The 18,096-nt window shown below is 42.7% G+C and overlaps 1 protein-coding gene, 3 non-coding genes and 1 pseudogene across 4 annotated transcripts in view; 1 reads left to right on the top strand and 4 right to left on the bottom strand.

Annotated features, from left to right (window-relative positions):
* Positions 1 to 626: 626 nt before the first annotated feature.
* On the bottom strand, positions 627 to 762 carry LOC145341627 (U4 spliceosomal RNA). Its single transcript, XR_013886396.1, has one exon. It is a non-coding gene; the product is annotated as a U4 spliceosomal RNA (small nuclear RNA).
* A 2,041-nt stretch (positions 763 to 2,803) lies between these two features.
* LOC145341626 (U4 spliceosomal RNA) lies at positions 2,804 to 2,935 on the bottom strand (annotated as a pseudogene).
* Positions 2,936 to 4,654: 1,719 nt separating this feature from the next.
* On the bottom strand, positions 4,655 to 4,795 carry LOC145341624 (U4 spliceosomal RNA). Its single transcript, XR_013886394.1, has one exon. It is a non-coding gene; the product is annotated as a U4 spliceosomal RNA (small nuclear RNA).
* Positions 4,796 to 5,837: 1,042 nt separating this feature from the next.
* Positions 5,838 to 5,978, bottom strand: LOC145341623 (U4 spliceosomal RNA). Its single transcript, XR_013886393.1, has one exon. It is a non-coding gene; the product is annotated as a U4 spliceosomal RNA (small nuclear RNA).
* A 4,205-nt stretch (positions 5,979 to 10,183) lies between these two features.
* tmf1 (TATA element modulatory factor 1) overlaps positions 10,184 to 18,096 on the top strand; it is a 50,027-nt gene continuing 42,114 nt past the window's right edge. The window contains exon 1 of the mRNA XM_080183400.1: positions 10,184 to 10,561. Within this exon, the coding sequence (XP_080039526.1) occupies positions 10,417 to 10,561 (145 nt within the window). The 5' untranslated portion in view covers positions 10,184 to 10,416. The remainder of the gene's footprint in view (positions 10,562 to 18,096) is intronic.

Genomic DNA, 18,096 nt, shown 5'->3' with positions numbered 1-18,096 from the left:
CCCTTCCCCCTCCACTCCCTCCTCCCTTTCCTCCTCCCCTTCCCCCTCCTCCCCTTCCCCCTCCTCCCCTTCCTCTCCCCTCCCCCCTCCTCCCCTTCCCCCCTCCCCTTCCCCCTCCTCCCCCTCCACTCCCTCCTCCTCCCCTCCACCCTCCTCCCCCTCCACTCCCTCCTCCCCTTCCCTACTCCACTCCCTCCTCCCCTTCCCCCCTCCACTCCCCCCTCAACTCCCTCCTCCCCTTCCCCTCTACTCCCTCCTCCCTCTCCACTCCCTCCTCCCCTTCCCCCTCCACTCCCTCCTCCCCTCCACTCCCTCCTTACCTTCCCCTCCACTCCCTCCTCCCCTTCCCCCTCCACTTACTCCTCCCCCTCCCCTTCCACCTCCTCCCCACCCCACCTCACCCCACCCCACCCCACCCCACCCCACCCTCTCCCCTCCTCCCGGTTCCCATGGATGCTTATTTTTTCATCAGCCTCCCATATTGGACCTATTCACCACACTGCCCACATCTATAGCCTTAGTCACCTCCTCAGCAAATTGAACCAAATTTGTCACTAACATAGCCCTCAAAAAACACAAAAAGGTTAAACTTCGAAAGATAGATCTATTTTTATTCATTAACATAGTCTCCGCAGAGACTACCAAAAATTGCCATTGCTGACTATATTTCAAGTCACCACAGCGGGGTATTGGGAAAAAGTTTCCAATAAGCAATAATCAAGCCTCGTTTTTTTGCCGAAAATATACTTTATTCATAAAAATCTCAATTACAGCATTGCAAGTCTACATGTCTATAAATTGCAAACAGTGCAGAATGAAACATTTTTACAGTTCTATACAGATTACAGTTATTTCATTTCAATACTTAAAACTATATACATGCCTCAAAAATTATTGTGTGCCATTATTGCTCAGATTGGCACACAGTTACGCAGGTTGAGGGTGTTCTGCAGTCCCCGGGCCCTCGGTCTGCCTCCATTAAAAGGCCTTATAGTATGGCCTTTCCCCATTGTGCTTTTGTGGCGGCTACCCCAAGCTTCAGCACGTAGTCCTGGACCTTGGAATGTGCCAGTCTGCAACAATCAGTCGAGGACAGTTCTTTCAAATGGAGGATCTGCAAGTCGCGGGCAGACCAAAGTGCATCCTTCATCGAGTTGATGACCTTCCAGCAGCAGTTGATAATCACACCACGGTCAAACCTCATCAGCTACAATACTGCCACTGTGCAAAACTAACAATTTGACAGTGTTGAATGATGGTCCATCAGATATATACCATTCATAGTTGTACTGATTAAAATCAATCCCTAGCAATGTTTTGCAAAATATCCTCCGGAATTAAGTTGCACAATGGTCAAAGTATTTACTTTGTAATTCTGCAGGTTTAAGCATTATTGAAATGTTAATAGGCGTTGTCAAAATGCTAATACTATTTATGCCGCCTGTTAAAGGAAGCTGACCTCTGACTGGACTGAGCTGAGTTGCAGTTCCACCAATCTTTTTGGCAAAACAATTAAGCTTCTCGCGCTTTTGGCTAAGATCAAGAGTAGTTTTTGAGCTTGCACTTGATGGAAGTCAATGAGGTTACACCGAGGCTTCATTTGAAGCATTTTTTTTTTAAATGTCATCTTGGCCTTTTGGCTCAGGTGCAAATTAGATCAAGCACTGGAGTGGGTGCAATGCCTGTTACTAACAGCTTGGATCACGTAGATCGAGCCCAAGACAGAAAGTAGGGAGCCTGTTTTGTCAGCTTGGGTTTGTAATGTCTAACTGGTAGGAACTTTGATGGGATTTTGTTTGGATATAAATAAAAATTAACTGAGGGACAAATCAAAAGGGGGCAGTCCCCCAAAAGAAGTGAAGCACCGGAAACACAACGTAAAGTCGAAAGAAAACGTAAAACATTAAAGTAAAATGTGATTAAAGGGGTCGGTAATACACCCCAGGCTCTGCAGTGTCCAGTGGGCATGTCAGGGCTTCACAGTGCCCTCAGACACTGCATGTTCCCTCTCCCAGCTGCGGCAGAGGGGCAGACAGTCAGGTCAGATGACCCTCACCTCCCTTCCACCCCTTCCCCCATCCTCCTCCCCCGCCCTCCTCCTCACCCCTCTTCCCCCACCCTCCTCCTCCCCCTCTTCTGCTTCTTCCCCTTCCTCTTCCCCTCACATCTGTCCTTCTCCCACCCTCCTCTTCTCCCTCCTCCTCACCCCTCTCCTTCACACCCCTCTCCTCCCAGCTTCCTCCTCCTCTTCCCCTCCCCTCCTTGTTCCCCCCTCTCCTCCTTCCTCCTCTCCCTTTCTTCCTCCTCTCACCTTCCTTCTTCCCCTCTTCCCTCCTCCTCCCCCCTTCTCACCCCATCTCCACCTCCCATCTCCTCCACTCTTCACTCCCCCTCCCATGCCTCCCCCCTCCTCTCCCCTTCCTTCTCACCCCTCCTCTCCCCTTCCTTCTCACCCCACCTCTCTCACCCCACCTCACCCCACCTCTCTCACCCCACCTCTCCCCTTCCTTCTCACCCCACCTCTCCCCTTCCTTCTCACCCCATCTCCACCTCCCATCTCCTCCAACCTTCACTCCCTCCCCCGGATCCCAATGGTACTTACATGTCTTATCAGCCTCCTATATAAGACCTTGTCGAAAATGTCACTGAAGCCCGTGTCAACTACATTAACCATACTACCCACATCTATATCTTTAATCAACTCCGCAGCAAATTAAACCAAGTTTGTCACTAACACAACCCTTCAAAAACACAAAAAAGAGTTTAACTTCAAAAGATAGGTCTTTTTTACACATCAACACGGTCTCCGCAGAGACTATCAAAAATTGCCATTGCCGACTATATTTCAAGTCGCCATAGCGGGGTATTGGGAGAAGTTTTCAATAAGCAATAATCGCGCCTCGGTCTGACGAATTTATTGGAGTTCTATGAGGATGTGTCTAGGGCGGTGGATAGAGGAGAGCCGGTGGATGTGGTGTTTCTTGATTTTCAGAAGGCATTTGACAAGGTGCCTCACAAGAGGTTATTGCAGAAGGTCAGGGGGCATGGAGTTGGGGGCAGGGTGTTAGCGTGGATAGAGGATTGGCTGTCAAATAGGAGGCAGAGAGTGGGGGTCAATGGGTGCTATTCGGATTGGCGGTTGGTGACTAGTGGAGTGCCCCAGGGGTCGGTGCTGGGGCCTCAGCTATTTACCATTTATATAGATGATCTGGAGGAGGGAACTGAGTGTATGGTGTCGAAATTTGCTGATGACACCAAGATTGGTGGAACGGCAAATTGTGCGGAGGGTGTGGAGAGTCTGCAGAAGGATCTAGATAGGCTGGGCGAATGGGCCAGGAACTGGCAAATGGAATTTAATGTTGGCAAATGTTAGGTTGTCCACTTTGGTAGGAATAATAGTAGGAAGGACTACTACTTACGTGGCGAAAAACTGCAGCATGCGACGGTGCAGAGGGACCTCGGGGTCCTTGTGCATGAGTCGCAAAAACCCAGCCTGCAGGTGCAGCAGGTGGTCAGGAAGGCAAATGGGATGCTGGCCTTCATAGCGAGGGGGATTGAATATAAAAGTAGGGAGGTCTTGCTGCAGCTGTATAGGGCACTGGTGAGGCCGCAGCTGGAGTACTGTGTGCAGTTTTGGTCGCCGCACTTACGCAAGGATATTTTGGCCTTGGAGGGAGTGCTCCTGCTCCTGCTAATATTACTTATGCCGCCTGGTTAAAGGAAGCGGACCTCTGACTGGACTGAGCTGAGTTGTAGTTTCACCAATCTTTTTGGCAAAACAATTAAGCTTCTGGTGCTTTTGGCTAAGATCAAGAGTAGTTTTTGAGCTTGCACTTGATGGAAGTCAATGAGGTTTTTGTTTGGATTTTAATGTTAACTTTTATTATGTTAAAACAACTATGTTGATTGTCATTGTCTTTGCATTAGAAATAAACCAAAATTTCTCTTAAGGAACACAACTTTGATAGATTATGAAAACTGTGCCAATGGATTGGTGGTGAAAGTGACCATACGGGTGATTATACATTAGAGAACGTGGTCTAGAAAGTCAATGAGGTTACACTGAGGCTTCATCTGAAGCAATTTTTAAAAATGCCATCTTGGCCTTTTGGCTCAGGTGCAAATTAGATCAAGCACTGGAGTGGGTGCAATGCCTGTTACTATCAGCTTGGTTCACATACATCGAGCCCAAGACAGAAAGTAGGGAGCCTGTTTTGTCAGCTTGGATCTGTAATGTCTGTCTGGTAGGAATTTTGGTGGGATTTTGATTGGATATAAATATAAAGAAAACATCAAATTAACTGAGGGACAAATCAAAAAGGGGCGGTCCCCAGAAAGAAGTGAAGCGCCGGAAACAAAAGGTAACGTAGAAAGAAATCATAAAACATCAAAGTAAAATGTGATTAAAGCGGTCGGTAATACCCCAGGTTCTGCAGTGCCTACTAGGAAGGGAAGAGCTCACAATGCCCTCGGACACCGCATGGTCCATCTCCAGGGACACCCAGCTACGAATGTAGATGCGAGAGAGGGGCAAACAGGTCAGACGACCCTCGCCCCCGTCCTCCCCGACTCCATCCCATTGGTGCTTGCTTACGTTCTTTATCCATATGGGACCTTGTCGAAAAGATAGATCTACTTTTACACATCAACACAGTCGCCGCAGAGACTATCAAAAATTGCCACTGCCGACTATATTTCAAGTCATCATAGCGGGGTATTGGGAAAAGTTTTCAATAAACAATAATCGCGCCTTGGTTAAACCTCATCAGCTACAATACTGCCACTGCGCAAAGCTAACAATTTGAGTGTATTGAATAATGGTCCATCAGATACATACCATTCATAGTTGCGCTGATTAAAATCAATCCCTGTCAACGTTTTGCAAAATATCCTCCGGAATTAAGTTGCACAATGGTCAAAGTATTTGCTTTGTAATTCTGCAGGTTTAAGGATTATTTTATCAGCCAGAATATTGAAATGTTCATCTGTGTTGTCAAAATGCTAATATTACTTATGCCCCTGGTTAAAGGAAGCGGACCTCAGTCTGGACTGAGCTGAGTTGCAGTTCCACCAATCTTTTTGGCAAAACAATTAAGCTTCTCGCGCTTTTGGCTAAGATCAAGAGTAGTTTTTGAGCTTGCACTTGTTGGAAGTCAATGAGGTTACACTGAGGCTTCATCCGAAGCAGTGTTTTAAAATGCCATCTTGGCCTTTTGGCTCAGGTGCAACTTAGATCAAGCACTGGAGTGGGTGCAATGCTGTTACTATCAGCTTGGATCTCGTAGATCGAACCCAAGGCAGAAAGTAGGGAGCCTGTTTTGTCAGCTAGGATCTGTAATGGTAGGAACTTCGATGGGATTTTAATTGGATATAAATAAAAAAAGTACATCAAATTAACTGAGGGACAAATCAAAAAGTCGCGGTCCCCAGAAAGTGAAGCGCCCGAAACAAAAGATAAAGTAGAAAGAAAACATAAAACACCAAGTAAAATGTGATTAAAGGGGTCGGTAATACACCCCAGGCTCTGCAGTGCCTACCAGGCAGGGAAGAGCTCCACAATGCCCTCGGACACCAAGCTCCGAATGTAGATACGATAGGTCAGACAACCCTCATCCCCGTAACCCTCACCTCCTCCCATCCGCCCCCAACCTCCCCCCTCCTGGATCCCATTGGTGCTTGCTTACATTCTTTATCCATATGGGACCTTGTCGAAAACGTCATTGAAGCCCATGTAGACTACATTAGTCATACTACCCATATCTATACCCTTAATCACCTCCTAGGCAAATCCGTTGTTTAACTTCTAAAAGTATATCTATTTTTATACGTTACTACAGTCTCCGCAGAGACTATCAAAAATTGCCATTGCCGACTATATTTCAAGTCGTCATAGCGGGGTATTGGGAAAAGTTTTCAATAAGCAATAATCGCGCCTCGGTTAAACCTCATCAGCTACGATACTGCCACTGCGCAAAGCTAACAGCTTGAAAGTGTCGAATGATGGTCCATCAGATACATACCATTCATAGTTGTGCTGATTAAAATCAATCCCTAGCAATGTTTTGCAAAATATCCTCCGGAATTAAGTTTCACAGTGGTCAAAGTATTTGCTTTGTAATTCTACAGGTTTAAGGATTATTTTGTCAGCTAGAATGCTGAAATGTTAATAGGTGTTGTCAGTATGCTAATATAATTTATGCCGCCTGGTTAAAGGAAGCGGCCGTCTGTCTGAGTTGTAGTTCCGCCTAGAGAGAGTTCAGAAAGTTATTGGAACGAAGTCTAGCATTGTCGATTTAACGCTGTTTTAAAAGTAGTTGTGAATTGTAACATAAAAACTCTTTGAACACAGTTACATTGACACAGTGAGATGCAGCCTGTTGATAACTTTCAGGAGTTTGTATCGTCTTATTTCCTACTTTTGCTTTCTTTTAAACAAATCTGCACTTGAACTGATTTCATATTTTTCAATTTATCACTGGTAGTTCTGATGCCGTTACAACTTTACAACTTTTTTGCTGCCAGCAATTAAAACGTACTGAAACAGAGGAATGAAGGCTGGATCTTTTTGCTGTTTCTACACAGATTTTCAATGTTGGGGTCTCCTTCAACTCATTTTGTGTTTTGCTGTTTTTTTTTGGTGGTGGTGACTTTCTCAACTGGTCTTCTTTATCCACTGGTAGCAGCTTCTTTCCTTCAAGAAATCCACCGCCCCCGTCCCCTCCCCCCACCTTGTCAGTTACCTGGGCTGTGGTTTGTTCCCCTTCTACCGCTCTCTCCTCCCCTCCACCCATCCCACCTCGTGTTTCCTCTGCTTATTCTTCCTCCATGGATTCTGTGGACCAGCTAATTCAGGATGTAATATAGTGTTGACAACTGGCAGCTTGCTGCACAATCTATTTCCTTCTCCTTCTCCCTCTCCCTGTCCTTTCTCCTGTTTTAATACAGAGGTCTTGGAGAGGAGAGGGTCAGGTCCCCATTGCCATTCCTTCCACGTGTCCCTTTTGGGCATAACAGAGATAGGCTTTCAACCTTGTTTTGTGCAGTGGCAGCCCCACCACACAGGTTACAGGTTGCACTTACTCTGCTGACAGTCTGCTTCTGGGAGTTTTGCTCGTCTCAAAGGACTTGGCATCCTTTGTCAGCTGTGTCCAGAATCTCCCACTTACCGTTGTCTAATATCTCCATTAAGGACAGGGAGCTGGTGCTGTGTGTGGGTTTCAGATCATTCAGTCCAGTATAAAAGGATTTACTGATCCTCAGAATGTTAGACTGCGATGACTTTACTTCTTCCATCAGGCTGCTAATCGCATTTCAACTGCTCCATGGAATCTAAGCAGGAAGATGACCTTGGAGGCCTCCGAGGCAAAGAGCCAGGCTTACTGGCTCTCTTCACCTCCTTGACATCAACCCCCATTGACTGCAGCTGGAACATGTTTCCCCCCCACCCCTCCTTCACCTTCTAAACACCTTTGAGGATGAGAACCTCTTGATGTGAGTAGTCCAGTCAATCATGCAAACAAGTCTCCCATCCGTTGACTCTGCCTATACTTCCCTTTGCCTCAGAAAAGCAGCCAGCCTAATCAAGGATCCCATGCATCCAGGACATACTCTCTTCCGTCTTCTTCCATCAGGAAAAAGATACCAAGTCTGAGATCACGTACCAACCAACTCAAGAACAGCTTCTTCCCTGCTGTCATCAGACTTTTGAATGGACCTACGTCATATTAAATTGATCTTTCTCTACACCCTAGCTATGACTGTAACACTACATTCTGCACTCTCTCCTTTCCTTCTCCCCTATGTACTCTATGAATGGTATGTTTTGTCTGTGTAGTGCAGAAAGAACACTACTTTTCCCGATGCACGTGACAATAATAAATCCAACCAAATGTTTACCTTGCTCATGTCCCACCAGGGTGATGGAGACTCAAAGAGAGGTTTCACAGTTCTCCAACCTTTGTAATCCCTTTCAACTTCCTCAAGGTTCTCTGGGGTCAACAGTTCCACACTAAATTTCCATGTCCACCTGCCCACTCTCTGATCTTTCTGTAAGTGATAACTGGCCAGTAAGAGGCTGTGGACACAGATAGAACCTTGATATTTGCATATTGAGAGTCTACTGACGGTTTAATGCATCCATACCCAAAGCTGGACATCAGGTTGAGCGATATGGCATATGTTTCCACACATCCCGTCAATTTGTTTTCTTAAATTAATTTGATAAATGAACATTACATCAACAAAACATTGAAATGAAAAAAGTATAAAATGTTGTATGTCAAACAGTGCTTTGGCTGATTTGGAAATATAAATTACACCAGTGATATGAAGGATGCTTTGCCTCTGAACATCAATTTGAAGTATCATTATTTGTGCATTTTACCCACTGCATTCAATATTTGCTGGCTTCCTATAATCCTGTCCACTCTTTGCTGTCTTCCATATGCAAGATATCCCTTTTGTCAAACTAACATATCAATTACTGGTAGATACAGGTTAAATATTATGACATGATAATTGTTAGACATCATTGTAGGCCTTTTAAAATTTGGTACATTGAATTGCATTTAAACATAATGCCAGAAGAGCAGCAACTTGGGAATTACTGATCGCAGCAAATATCCTCACATGTAACCTGCGACCTTCTTAATAGAATCATCTTCACAAAGGAAGACACAATGCACAATAGGTTTGGCTTCAATCTTCTTTCTTAACTCACATGTGACTGATTGTGTAATTTAGTCTTTACCATTCTATGCACCATCAATAAGCATATACACCATGAACTACACAGCCCATAGAAAGCACTGCCAGATGAGTTTACTGCAAATATTTTTTAAAGATGCTCTCAGGAAGTGGACAATAAAATAGGAGCACAGATTTTGCCAATTCAAAATGGCCCTCTAAAGGTGACATTTTGACTTCTGTCCGAACTATTACAGACCTTGGGCAGGTGATGTGTGTCCACAATATTGTTAAGTAGGGAGTTCCTGGATTTCCATTTTATAATAATGAAGGAATGGTAGCTTTGTTCAGGTCAGAATGTTGAGTAACATGTAAGGGAACCTTAACTGCGGTGTTTACATGATCTTTCTGCTTCAACACCATAGTAGAAGATCATGATAGCTGTCCCAGGAGCCTTATCAACATCTAAACTCAACAAAGGTAACCATGATTTAAAATACTAATGCAATGATGTACAATATTCATTTACTTAATTGTTCCAATAGGGACTTTGCTTTGTGTGCATTGGTTGCAACGTATACTTATATTACAGTAAAAAGTCTTACAACACCAGGCTAAAGGCCAACAGGTTTATTTGGTAGCACAAGCCACAAGCTTTTGGAGCACTGCCCCTTCATCAGGTGAGTGGGAATTGTGTTCACAAACAGGGCAGGACGATTATTCCAACAGCCCTGTTTGTGAACACAACTCCCACTCACCTGATGTGTTGTGAGAATTTTTACTGGTACTCACCCCAGTCCAACCCCGGCATCTCCACATCATACTTATATTACAACAGTGACCACAGCTTCAAATGTATTCTGTTGGTAGTGAAACATTTGGGACATCCTTAGATCATGAAAATAAAACATATATAACCTGTAACTCTCTTAATAGGATTCTTTTCCACATAGATTTAACTTCAATCTTCTTTCTCGCCTCACAAGTGATTCATTGTGTTATTTAGTCTTTACCATTCCATTACCGCCAATAGGTGTATACACCATGAACAACGCAGCGCATAGGTAGCATTACTGGATGAGTTTATTGCAGATGTTTAAAAAAAATTCAGGAAGTGGATAAAATAGGAGCACAGATTTTGCCAATAAGTATACATGGCAACTTCTTACTTTTGCAGGAAATTGGACTGTTTCATCTTTAGTAACCTGCAAGGCTTTGAAACAGAAATACTTTGCATTTATATAGTATTCCTCACATAAAGGATCCAGGTCGGGAGTTGTGCGGCTGACCTGGCGCGATGCCTGCCGGGAGTGCGGGGCAGGCTGGGCGCGGTGCCTGCCGGGAGAGCGGGGCAGGCTGGGCGCGGTGCCTGCCGGGAGAGCGGGGCAGGCTGGGCGCGGTGCCTGCCGGGAGAGCGGGGCAGGCTGGGCGCGGTGCCTGCCGGGAGAGCGGGGCAGGCTGGGCGCGGTGCCTGCCGGGAGAGCGGGGCAGGCTGGGCGCGGTGCCTGCCGGGAGGTGAGCTCACTGCGGGCTGTTTGCTGCTACGTGGAAGTGTCGGACTGACTGAGGCGAGATCGGGAAAAGGCCAGAGCCCCGGCCGTTTCTCTTAAACTACGAGTTAGGGAGCATCAGGCCGGGCTCTGATTGAGCGGCGGGGGCTGTTCGTTACAGAGAGACGATCGGCTGTGGCCTGGCCTGTGTGTTGCTAAGGCCTCGGCGCCTGTTCCCAGGATGAGCTGGTTCAATGCCTCACATCTATCGAGCTTCGCCAAACAGGCGCTGTCCCAGGCTCAGAAATCCATCGACAGAGTGTTAGACATCCAGGAGGATGAGGGGGTCGCCTGGGCTGACACCATAACACCGGGATATGAGCAAGGTACAGTGATTGGCAGAAGATAGTGAGGGAGGGGCGGGGAGTGAAGGAGGGGGGGGGGGGAGTGGGTACAGGAGGAGTGTGAGGGGGAGGGAATGAGGGTAAGTGAGATTGGGAGAGTGTGGCAGAGTGTTCATGGTCACTCAAGTGCGATCCAAGTAATCAGTTATATTGTTTTTCTTTTATCCTGTTAATGATTTTCTGTCTTCACTGCCTTAGATTCGAGCAGAATAATTTTGGAGAATCATAGAATACGTGCTGTGCAGAAGGAGGCCATTCGGCTCATCGAGTCTGCACCGACCACGATCCCACCCAGGCCCTTTCCCTGTAATCCCGCTTATTTACCCTAGCTCTCCCCCTGACACTAAGGGGCAATTTAGCATAGCCAGTCAACATAACCCGCGTGTGTTTGGACAGTGGGAGGAAACCGGAGCACTGTGAGGAAACCCATGCAGACACGGGGAGAATGTGCAAACTCCACACAGTGACCTGAGGCGGTAATTGAACCTGGGTCCTGGCTCTATGAGGTGGCAGTGCTAATCACTGCCTCCTTCCTGTTTTTCTCTGGGTCAGTAATTAGAGGGAGTGGCTCTTAAATTGACATTGTAGATGTCACGTTACTTTGTGAATTTTTTTTAATCCTCATGCATTAAGTAAATAATTCAACCCATTCCATTGATTGCTTTTCACTGTTCATTCACATGAATCTTCAATAGGCTGTTAATATGCCTGTAAATCGATTGTTGCATCGTGGAGTGGTTACAAGGCAGGAGGAGGAAATTTGGCTGCTGTATCTTTCTCTATAGTGCCACTCACCTACATCCTTGCTACCTACCAGGGTGGTGGAAGTGAAATCAATGAAGAATGAAAAAATAAAATTGGATGGATACTTGACAGAACTCAACTTTAAGAAGACCAGGAGAATGGGACTGATTGGATTGTCCTATAGAGAGTCAGCATGGATTGATAGGCCAAATGACCTTCTGTGCTTTTTCTGATTTTGTGGTTTTCTTGTCAAAAATCTTTGTTTTTTGGCTCTTGACCGTTCTGCCAGTTGGTAGTATCCAACTCTATTTAAACCCCTCTTGATTTTAAACACACTCAAATCCCATCTCAACCTTCTCTTTAACAAGTAGAAACACGTATCCACGTACCACTCCTTCAGCCTTGGAATCATTCTTGGAAATTATTTCTACATACTAGCTAAAGCCTAAATGCATGATAATAAATATGACTTGTCATTAGAAAAGTCAACATCTATAATATAGAAGTAATTTATATTTTGCATCACCAAAAACAGTTGCACAGTTAAAACTTTGATGAAGTATTGCGGGCAGTGTTGTGACAGAATGTACACTCAGGCAGCACAGTGATTAGCATTGCTGCCTCATAGTGCCAGGAACCCACATTCAATTCCCACTCCTGTCACTGGCTGTGCATGTTCTCCCTGTGTCTGTGTGGGTTTTCTCTGGATGCTCTGGTTTCTTCCCACAGTCTGAAAGACATGCTGGATAGATGCTTTACCATGCAAAATTTTCCTTCAGAGTACCTGAACAGGCAGAGCAGTGTGGCAGTGTTAGTGTAAGCCTACTTTGTGACACTAATAAATATTAAACTTCAAAAACTTGTTCAGTACTTTACCGTTATGGAGCTTTGTCATTGGGTAACTTGGCTCTTACCATTGCAAATAGATTCACTTTTAACCTTATGTGATTATTTTGTACGAAGAAAAAACAGACAATTTTAATAGAGATCTGACAGTATTCAACTGATACAATTTGAGCTCAATGTTTAAATGCTCCTTAACTGAAATTTTAAGTTTTGGACCTGTGGTTTGTAACATCATCAAAATCCCACACATGGAAAGAATTGTGCACTCAATTTCTTTGACATTTTCTCGATGTTTCATTCATGGATTTCTTAGTGAAAGTTCATTTGAAAATGCAGTTGACAATTGCAGATGTATTTTTAAAACATGTAGCCATTGTAAAGCTGAACATTAACATTTCAAAAGGAGGGCCTCATCTATTGTTTTTAATGCTATACATAAAATGCAATTTCACTGTTCCAAAAACTGAGTGATCTTTTCTATTTGAGAACACAATCTAAAAAAAGTGTCCAACCACTCCCTCCATGATTTGCACTGAGTGGGAATGTGTATGATGATATAATTGAATATTTTATGTACTTTTATAACATTTGGAGAAAAATATACACTCAAGCACAATAAGAATGGGACAAAACAGTAAGAGTTCATATCTACGTGCAGCTGTGCCAGTTTTATTCTTCTTGACTGTAAGATTGGTGAAATGGAGCAATTGAACTTTGAAGTTGGTGAAAATGAGATGGCTGAAACTAACGGCACTGCAGCATGCGTGGGCACCTTACGCAATGTAAACCATGCATTCATTGCAACTATATAGTGACTAAATAAATGTGCTACTTTAATCTAAAATGCCAGAAATATTTCTGACAACATGCTTGAATTGGAGGCAAATGCTGCATCAGAAATACTAGAACTTAATTGATAAAATAGGAATTAATTTAATATTGAGTATTCCAGATGTTCCCAGTTATTTAGGAAAGATGAGAGAAACCATGGTTATGCATTGAGGAAAAAGATGAGAGATTTAGGAGGGTGAAGTAATATCCTGGGGAAAACACAAAATATGAAGGTGTGGGCTGTAAGCAATACAATGGGCAATTAACTAATGAAGTAGAATTAATATTGGGATAATGTTTGATTTTAATGAGGCCACCTTAAATTGGGAATTCGTTATTGGAAGCAAGGCAGTGGAATTAGAATTAGATGGTAAAAGATTGCTTTTTGACGCTTAGGTGACAAGGATTCTACTGTAGATAATTCGCATCTAAATCTGACTATTAGTCAGGTTCCATCCATAAAATAGCAGTTAAACCTCCAGGGATTAGAGATTAACTGATAACATTATCTGGAAAGCAACAGCAGTAAGCAGGGCAATATCAAATTTTAAAAACAAAGTTTTTGAGGAATAAACAGCGAACTAAAAGAAATTATCTGAGAAACAATCATGCATGAAATAAAAACAGAAAAGGCTAGAAATACAGAATGGATCAGGCTGTATCTGTAGAGAGAAACGAGTTGATCTGAAGACAGGCCATTGAACGGAAACGTTAACTTTACATTTGACCTGCATTTTCAGCGATTTCTGCTATTACTTCAAATTTCAAAGCAATCGCAATATTTTACTTCTGTACTAGTTATGCATGCAATTTCAGATGAGAAAGCGCAGCATTTTAAAAATCTATACAATTTAGGTATCTGCCCCCAAATAATCTATAAAGTAAATAAACAGCCTTTAAAATGGATGGATAGGTAAATTGAGATGGAATTAAGAAAAGAACGGACAGTTGTACAAACATGCCTGAAGTTTCATGTGTGCTGTTGGCATTGCCTCACACTTTGAAGAAGTTCAAGATCAAAATGAGCCTTTTAGCATGTCTACTGTGAGGGAACGTTTATTCAGAGATGCTTCAGGTCAGAATTAGTGGTATAGTACGTTTGACAGATCATGTGTGGTCAGGGTAGTGTAAGTTTTGACTGATTGGGGTTGGAGGAATTAAAAATTCCTACCTCTGTGCACCTGCAATGAATGTGCTGTTTACATTGTGTAACCTGCCCACGCATGCTGCAATGTGCCATTATTTTCAGCCATCTCATTTTCATCTTTTGCACTGTTGTTCACTTTTGAAAAGTTAAAAGTTGCTTAGACAAGCATATTGCCACAGCAGTTTTCTAGGTTTTGTTTCTGATTTCCAGCGCCTGCCATATTTTGGCTTTCAGTTTACCAGTAGGTGGGACCTGTTCTGACTATTCATCTATCCCGTTTATGTGCTAATCTCAGTTCATATGCTGAATAGTGAGGAGGGTTTTTGTGAAAAAATTCTTTATTCATAAAATATCTGGAAAAAACATTACAAGTGTTTCAAAATGGCTATCACAATAGAATAATATTCATTTTCTTTGTACAGATCATGTTGCATATTGAGGTGCTTCAGTACAATTAAATGAACATTACAGACATTTCAAAATGGTCACCACAGAAAGTGCAATGGTATTTAAATTGGCGACACATTGGTGCTGAGGAATCCACTAAAGCTCGGGGCAGCTGCTGTGAAGGCACAATGGGAAAAGGTCGCAGGCGAAGACATTTCAGCCATAGTGAGCTGAAGGGAGGGGAATTGTATAGAACCCCTTCGGGCTGAATGACTCGTAATGAATGTAAGCAGTAAATATTACATATATCATAATTGTATTGAAGTACCTCAGCGTGCAACCTGATCTATGCAGACAACTTAAATACCATTTGTAATGACCATTTTGAAATGTCTGTAATATTTTATTGACTACTGATGCACCTCAGAGTGGAATATGCATGTAGAAAACTTTTTTTTGCAAAAATATACTTTATTTGTAAAATAATTGGAAGAACATTACAGATATTTCAAAGTAGTCATCACATACACTCGTGATATTCAGGTTTTCTACAAGCATCTTGTTACACTCTGAGGTGCTTCGATACAGTCAAAGAAACATTACAGACATTTCAAAATGGTCATTACAAATGGTGCAGTGGTATTTAAATATTGGTATTTAATGTAGGTCAAGTTGCACTGAGGTGTTTCGATACAGTTGTGCCATACACATGTAATAGTTACTGTAGACATTCAACGTGAGTCACACAGCCCAAGGGGATTCTGTACAGTTCACTCTCCTCAATTCACTGTGGCTGAAAGGTCTTAGATAGTGATCCTTCCCCATTGCACCTCTGCCCCAACCTTCAGTGCATCCCTCAGCTTGTAGTCCTGGATTTTAGAATGTGCCAGTCTGCAACACTCGATCAGGGACAATTCTTTACACTGGCAGACCAATAAGTTTTGGGCAGACCAAAGATATCAATTGCTAAATATACTCCGACAGCAGGATAGGGAATGTCATTACAGTTTACAACTACCTTGTAGTTGCATTGACAGAGATTAGGGAGTAACATTGGCTATGGATGGATCTGCCAGACTATAAAATGATGCATGTCATAGGAATACCAAGAACAGAGCAAACAATCTAAGAAGCTCGACCTCTCGGTCAATCCCACACACAATTCCCTATTACCAAAGCTGAAGTCACCCTTTTGAATTTTGACAGTATTTATATACCTTTGGCATCTGAACATCACTGAAACTCAGATCATTCAATCTGAGCTGACTGGTATAAAATCATGTACAATGTGTATATTTTCAATTATTGAAATTATATTGAATTCACTGTAAATATTGTATCATAGAATGGTTACATCACAGAAGGAGACTGTTCAGCCCATTGTATCTATGCTGTCCCTCTGAAGGAATACTTCACTTAGTTCCACTCTCCTGCCATTTCCCCTTACCCTTACAACTTTGTCCTTTACAGATAAAGACCAATTTCCTTTTGAAAGCTTCAGTTGACTCTGTTTCCATCACATTCAGGCAGTATATTCTAGTTCCCACCACGCTACATGAAAAAGCTTTTCCTCATGTCACCATGTCTTTTAGCAGTTACTTAAATCGATGTCCTCTACTTCTCGAGCCTTCTGTCAATGGGAAAAACAGTTTCTCCCTTCCTACTCTGTCCAGACCCCTCATAATTTTAAATGCTTCTTACTGCTCAATCTCTTCTAGAGACAACAGTCCTAACTTCTCTAATCTTTATACCTAATTGAAGTTGCTCATCCCTGGAACATTTTCACAAAAGTTTTCTGCACTGTCTCTAATGACTTCACATCCTTCTTAAAGTATGGTGTCCAGAACAGGTCACAATACTCCAGTTGAGGCTGAACTGGTGTTTTTTTTTATGGGTTTATCATTCCTTGCCTTTGTACTCTATACCCCTATGGATGAAAGGTCCAGGATGTCTTATGAGCACACCATATGATTTTATTTAGGCATCACCATTTACGACATACAGACACAGCTGCAGCTATACATTTAGTCCACTAGATGGATTCCTAAATGCACTGATGTACTGTAGGAAATTCTTGTGGTCCTCACTTTCAGTGGCCAATGCCATTGATATTCATCAAATACTGAAATGTAAATAAACGATAAGGGATTTTTTTTATTCCCAGAATCTTTGAAAAATATAAGCAAGATACTGGTATCGTCCACCAGAAACAAATGAGGCCCAGTAGGTAGTGTAAATAAATTCCTGTAAACTGTTGAATGCTGCTACTTGTGTGTGTCATTAAAGGTTGCCAAAATCCATGGCTCCAGTGAGGAAAAAACTTTAAATGCTGAAAGTAAACTCCTTATACTGATCCACATAGCTCCCATTGTGAGGTCAGGTATCAGATTCTAAACTAGAAAGCAGAATCTTGAAGGAAAAATGCAATTTGTTATTTTATTTCTTGAATTCTGCTTGATAACAGTTGTAATCAAAATTTAAATATCATCCTGAGAAGCTGTTCTAAGTTGAGGATATTTTAAAATAATGCACTAGCCAGGCCTATTAACTTACCAGTGGCTGTCAGAAATAATTTATACTCACGGCTTCCTCAGTTTAATCAGTATATTACCCATCAGTCATGCTGGTTAAAGTTATTAGTATTCTGCCATTCCTTCTCCTGCCTAATTTCTCAGCCAGTTTATTTAGTTGATGGCTGAGCCACACGGTCTAGCAAAGTACATCGACCTGTTGATTCCTGATATCTGATCTCAGTTATAATGACAGTACTCCAAGAGCAGTGCAGTGTTACAGAGGGGAGGAAGATTGATTGGAGTTCTTCCTGATCATTATCCAGTGACCACTGGTGGAATAGCTAGGTAGTTTAGGCTAAAATTACCTCCTTACTGTCAAGACTCGTACAGATAATAGTTGTTTTTTGAGGCACTAGAGGAAAGCTGGTGTCTGTTGAAATTGTCCCAATGTGGAATCAGCAGCAGGAGAGCAAGACAAAAACATGGCATTGAGTTAAACAACAGTAACATTCTATTGGTAAAGTTTTATATATATATATATATTATGCTTTTACATAAGGAAAGGATTCTTGTTGTGAAAGTAGGGTCAGTCTTTAAAAGGATATAAATCTGAATTATATCTGGAGTGATGGATTCAATCATTGGGGCCTTCTTTAAGAATAGAAACTGGGTTAAATGTGGGTCAATTACTGGGTGTCTGAGTCAGGAGGTTGTTTGGTTTAAATTTGTCAGGAGTCTCACAATGAAGGGAGTTTTAAAAATACATTTTGTTATGTTTGATTGGAAAAAGTATAATTTTTGTATGTTTATGTTTGTGGAATGCCAGATTTGTTGAAGGCTCCTTGCAGCGATGGAACTGATGGACACTAAGCGCCTCAGTGATCATGGCATGATTATTTCTGCAAAGTCAAGGACCTTTCTTGCAATGTTCTTAAACGTTTTGTAATGTCAGCAAAGTATCACAAGATTTCGTCTTGTGGAAATCGTCCTGAACCATTGAGTAGCATTCTTTCCACTTTATCTCCAACAATTACTTTAAGAAAAATTGA

The sequence above is a fragment of the Carcharhinus amblyrhynchos genome, chromosome 3 (assembly GCF_965287045.1).
Source record: "Carcharhinus amblyrhynchos chromosome 3, sCarAmb.v2.hapA, whole genome shotgun sequence".
NCBI lineage: Eukaryota > Metazoa > Chordata > Chondrichthyes > Carcharhiniformes > Carcharhinidae > Carcharhinus > Carcharhinus amblyrhynchos.
The sequence above is the reverse complement of the archived record's forward strand: the minus strand, read 5'-3'. Positions and strand labels throughout refer to the sequence as shown.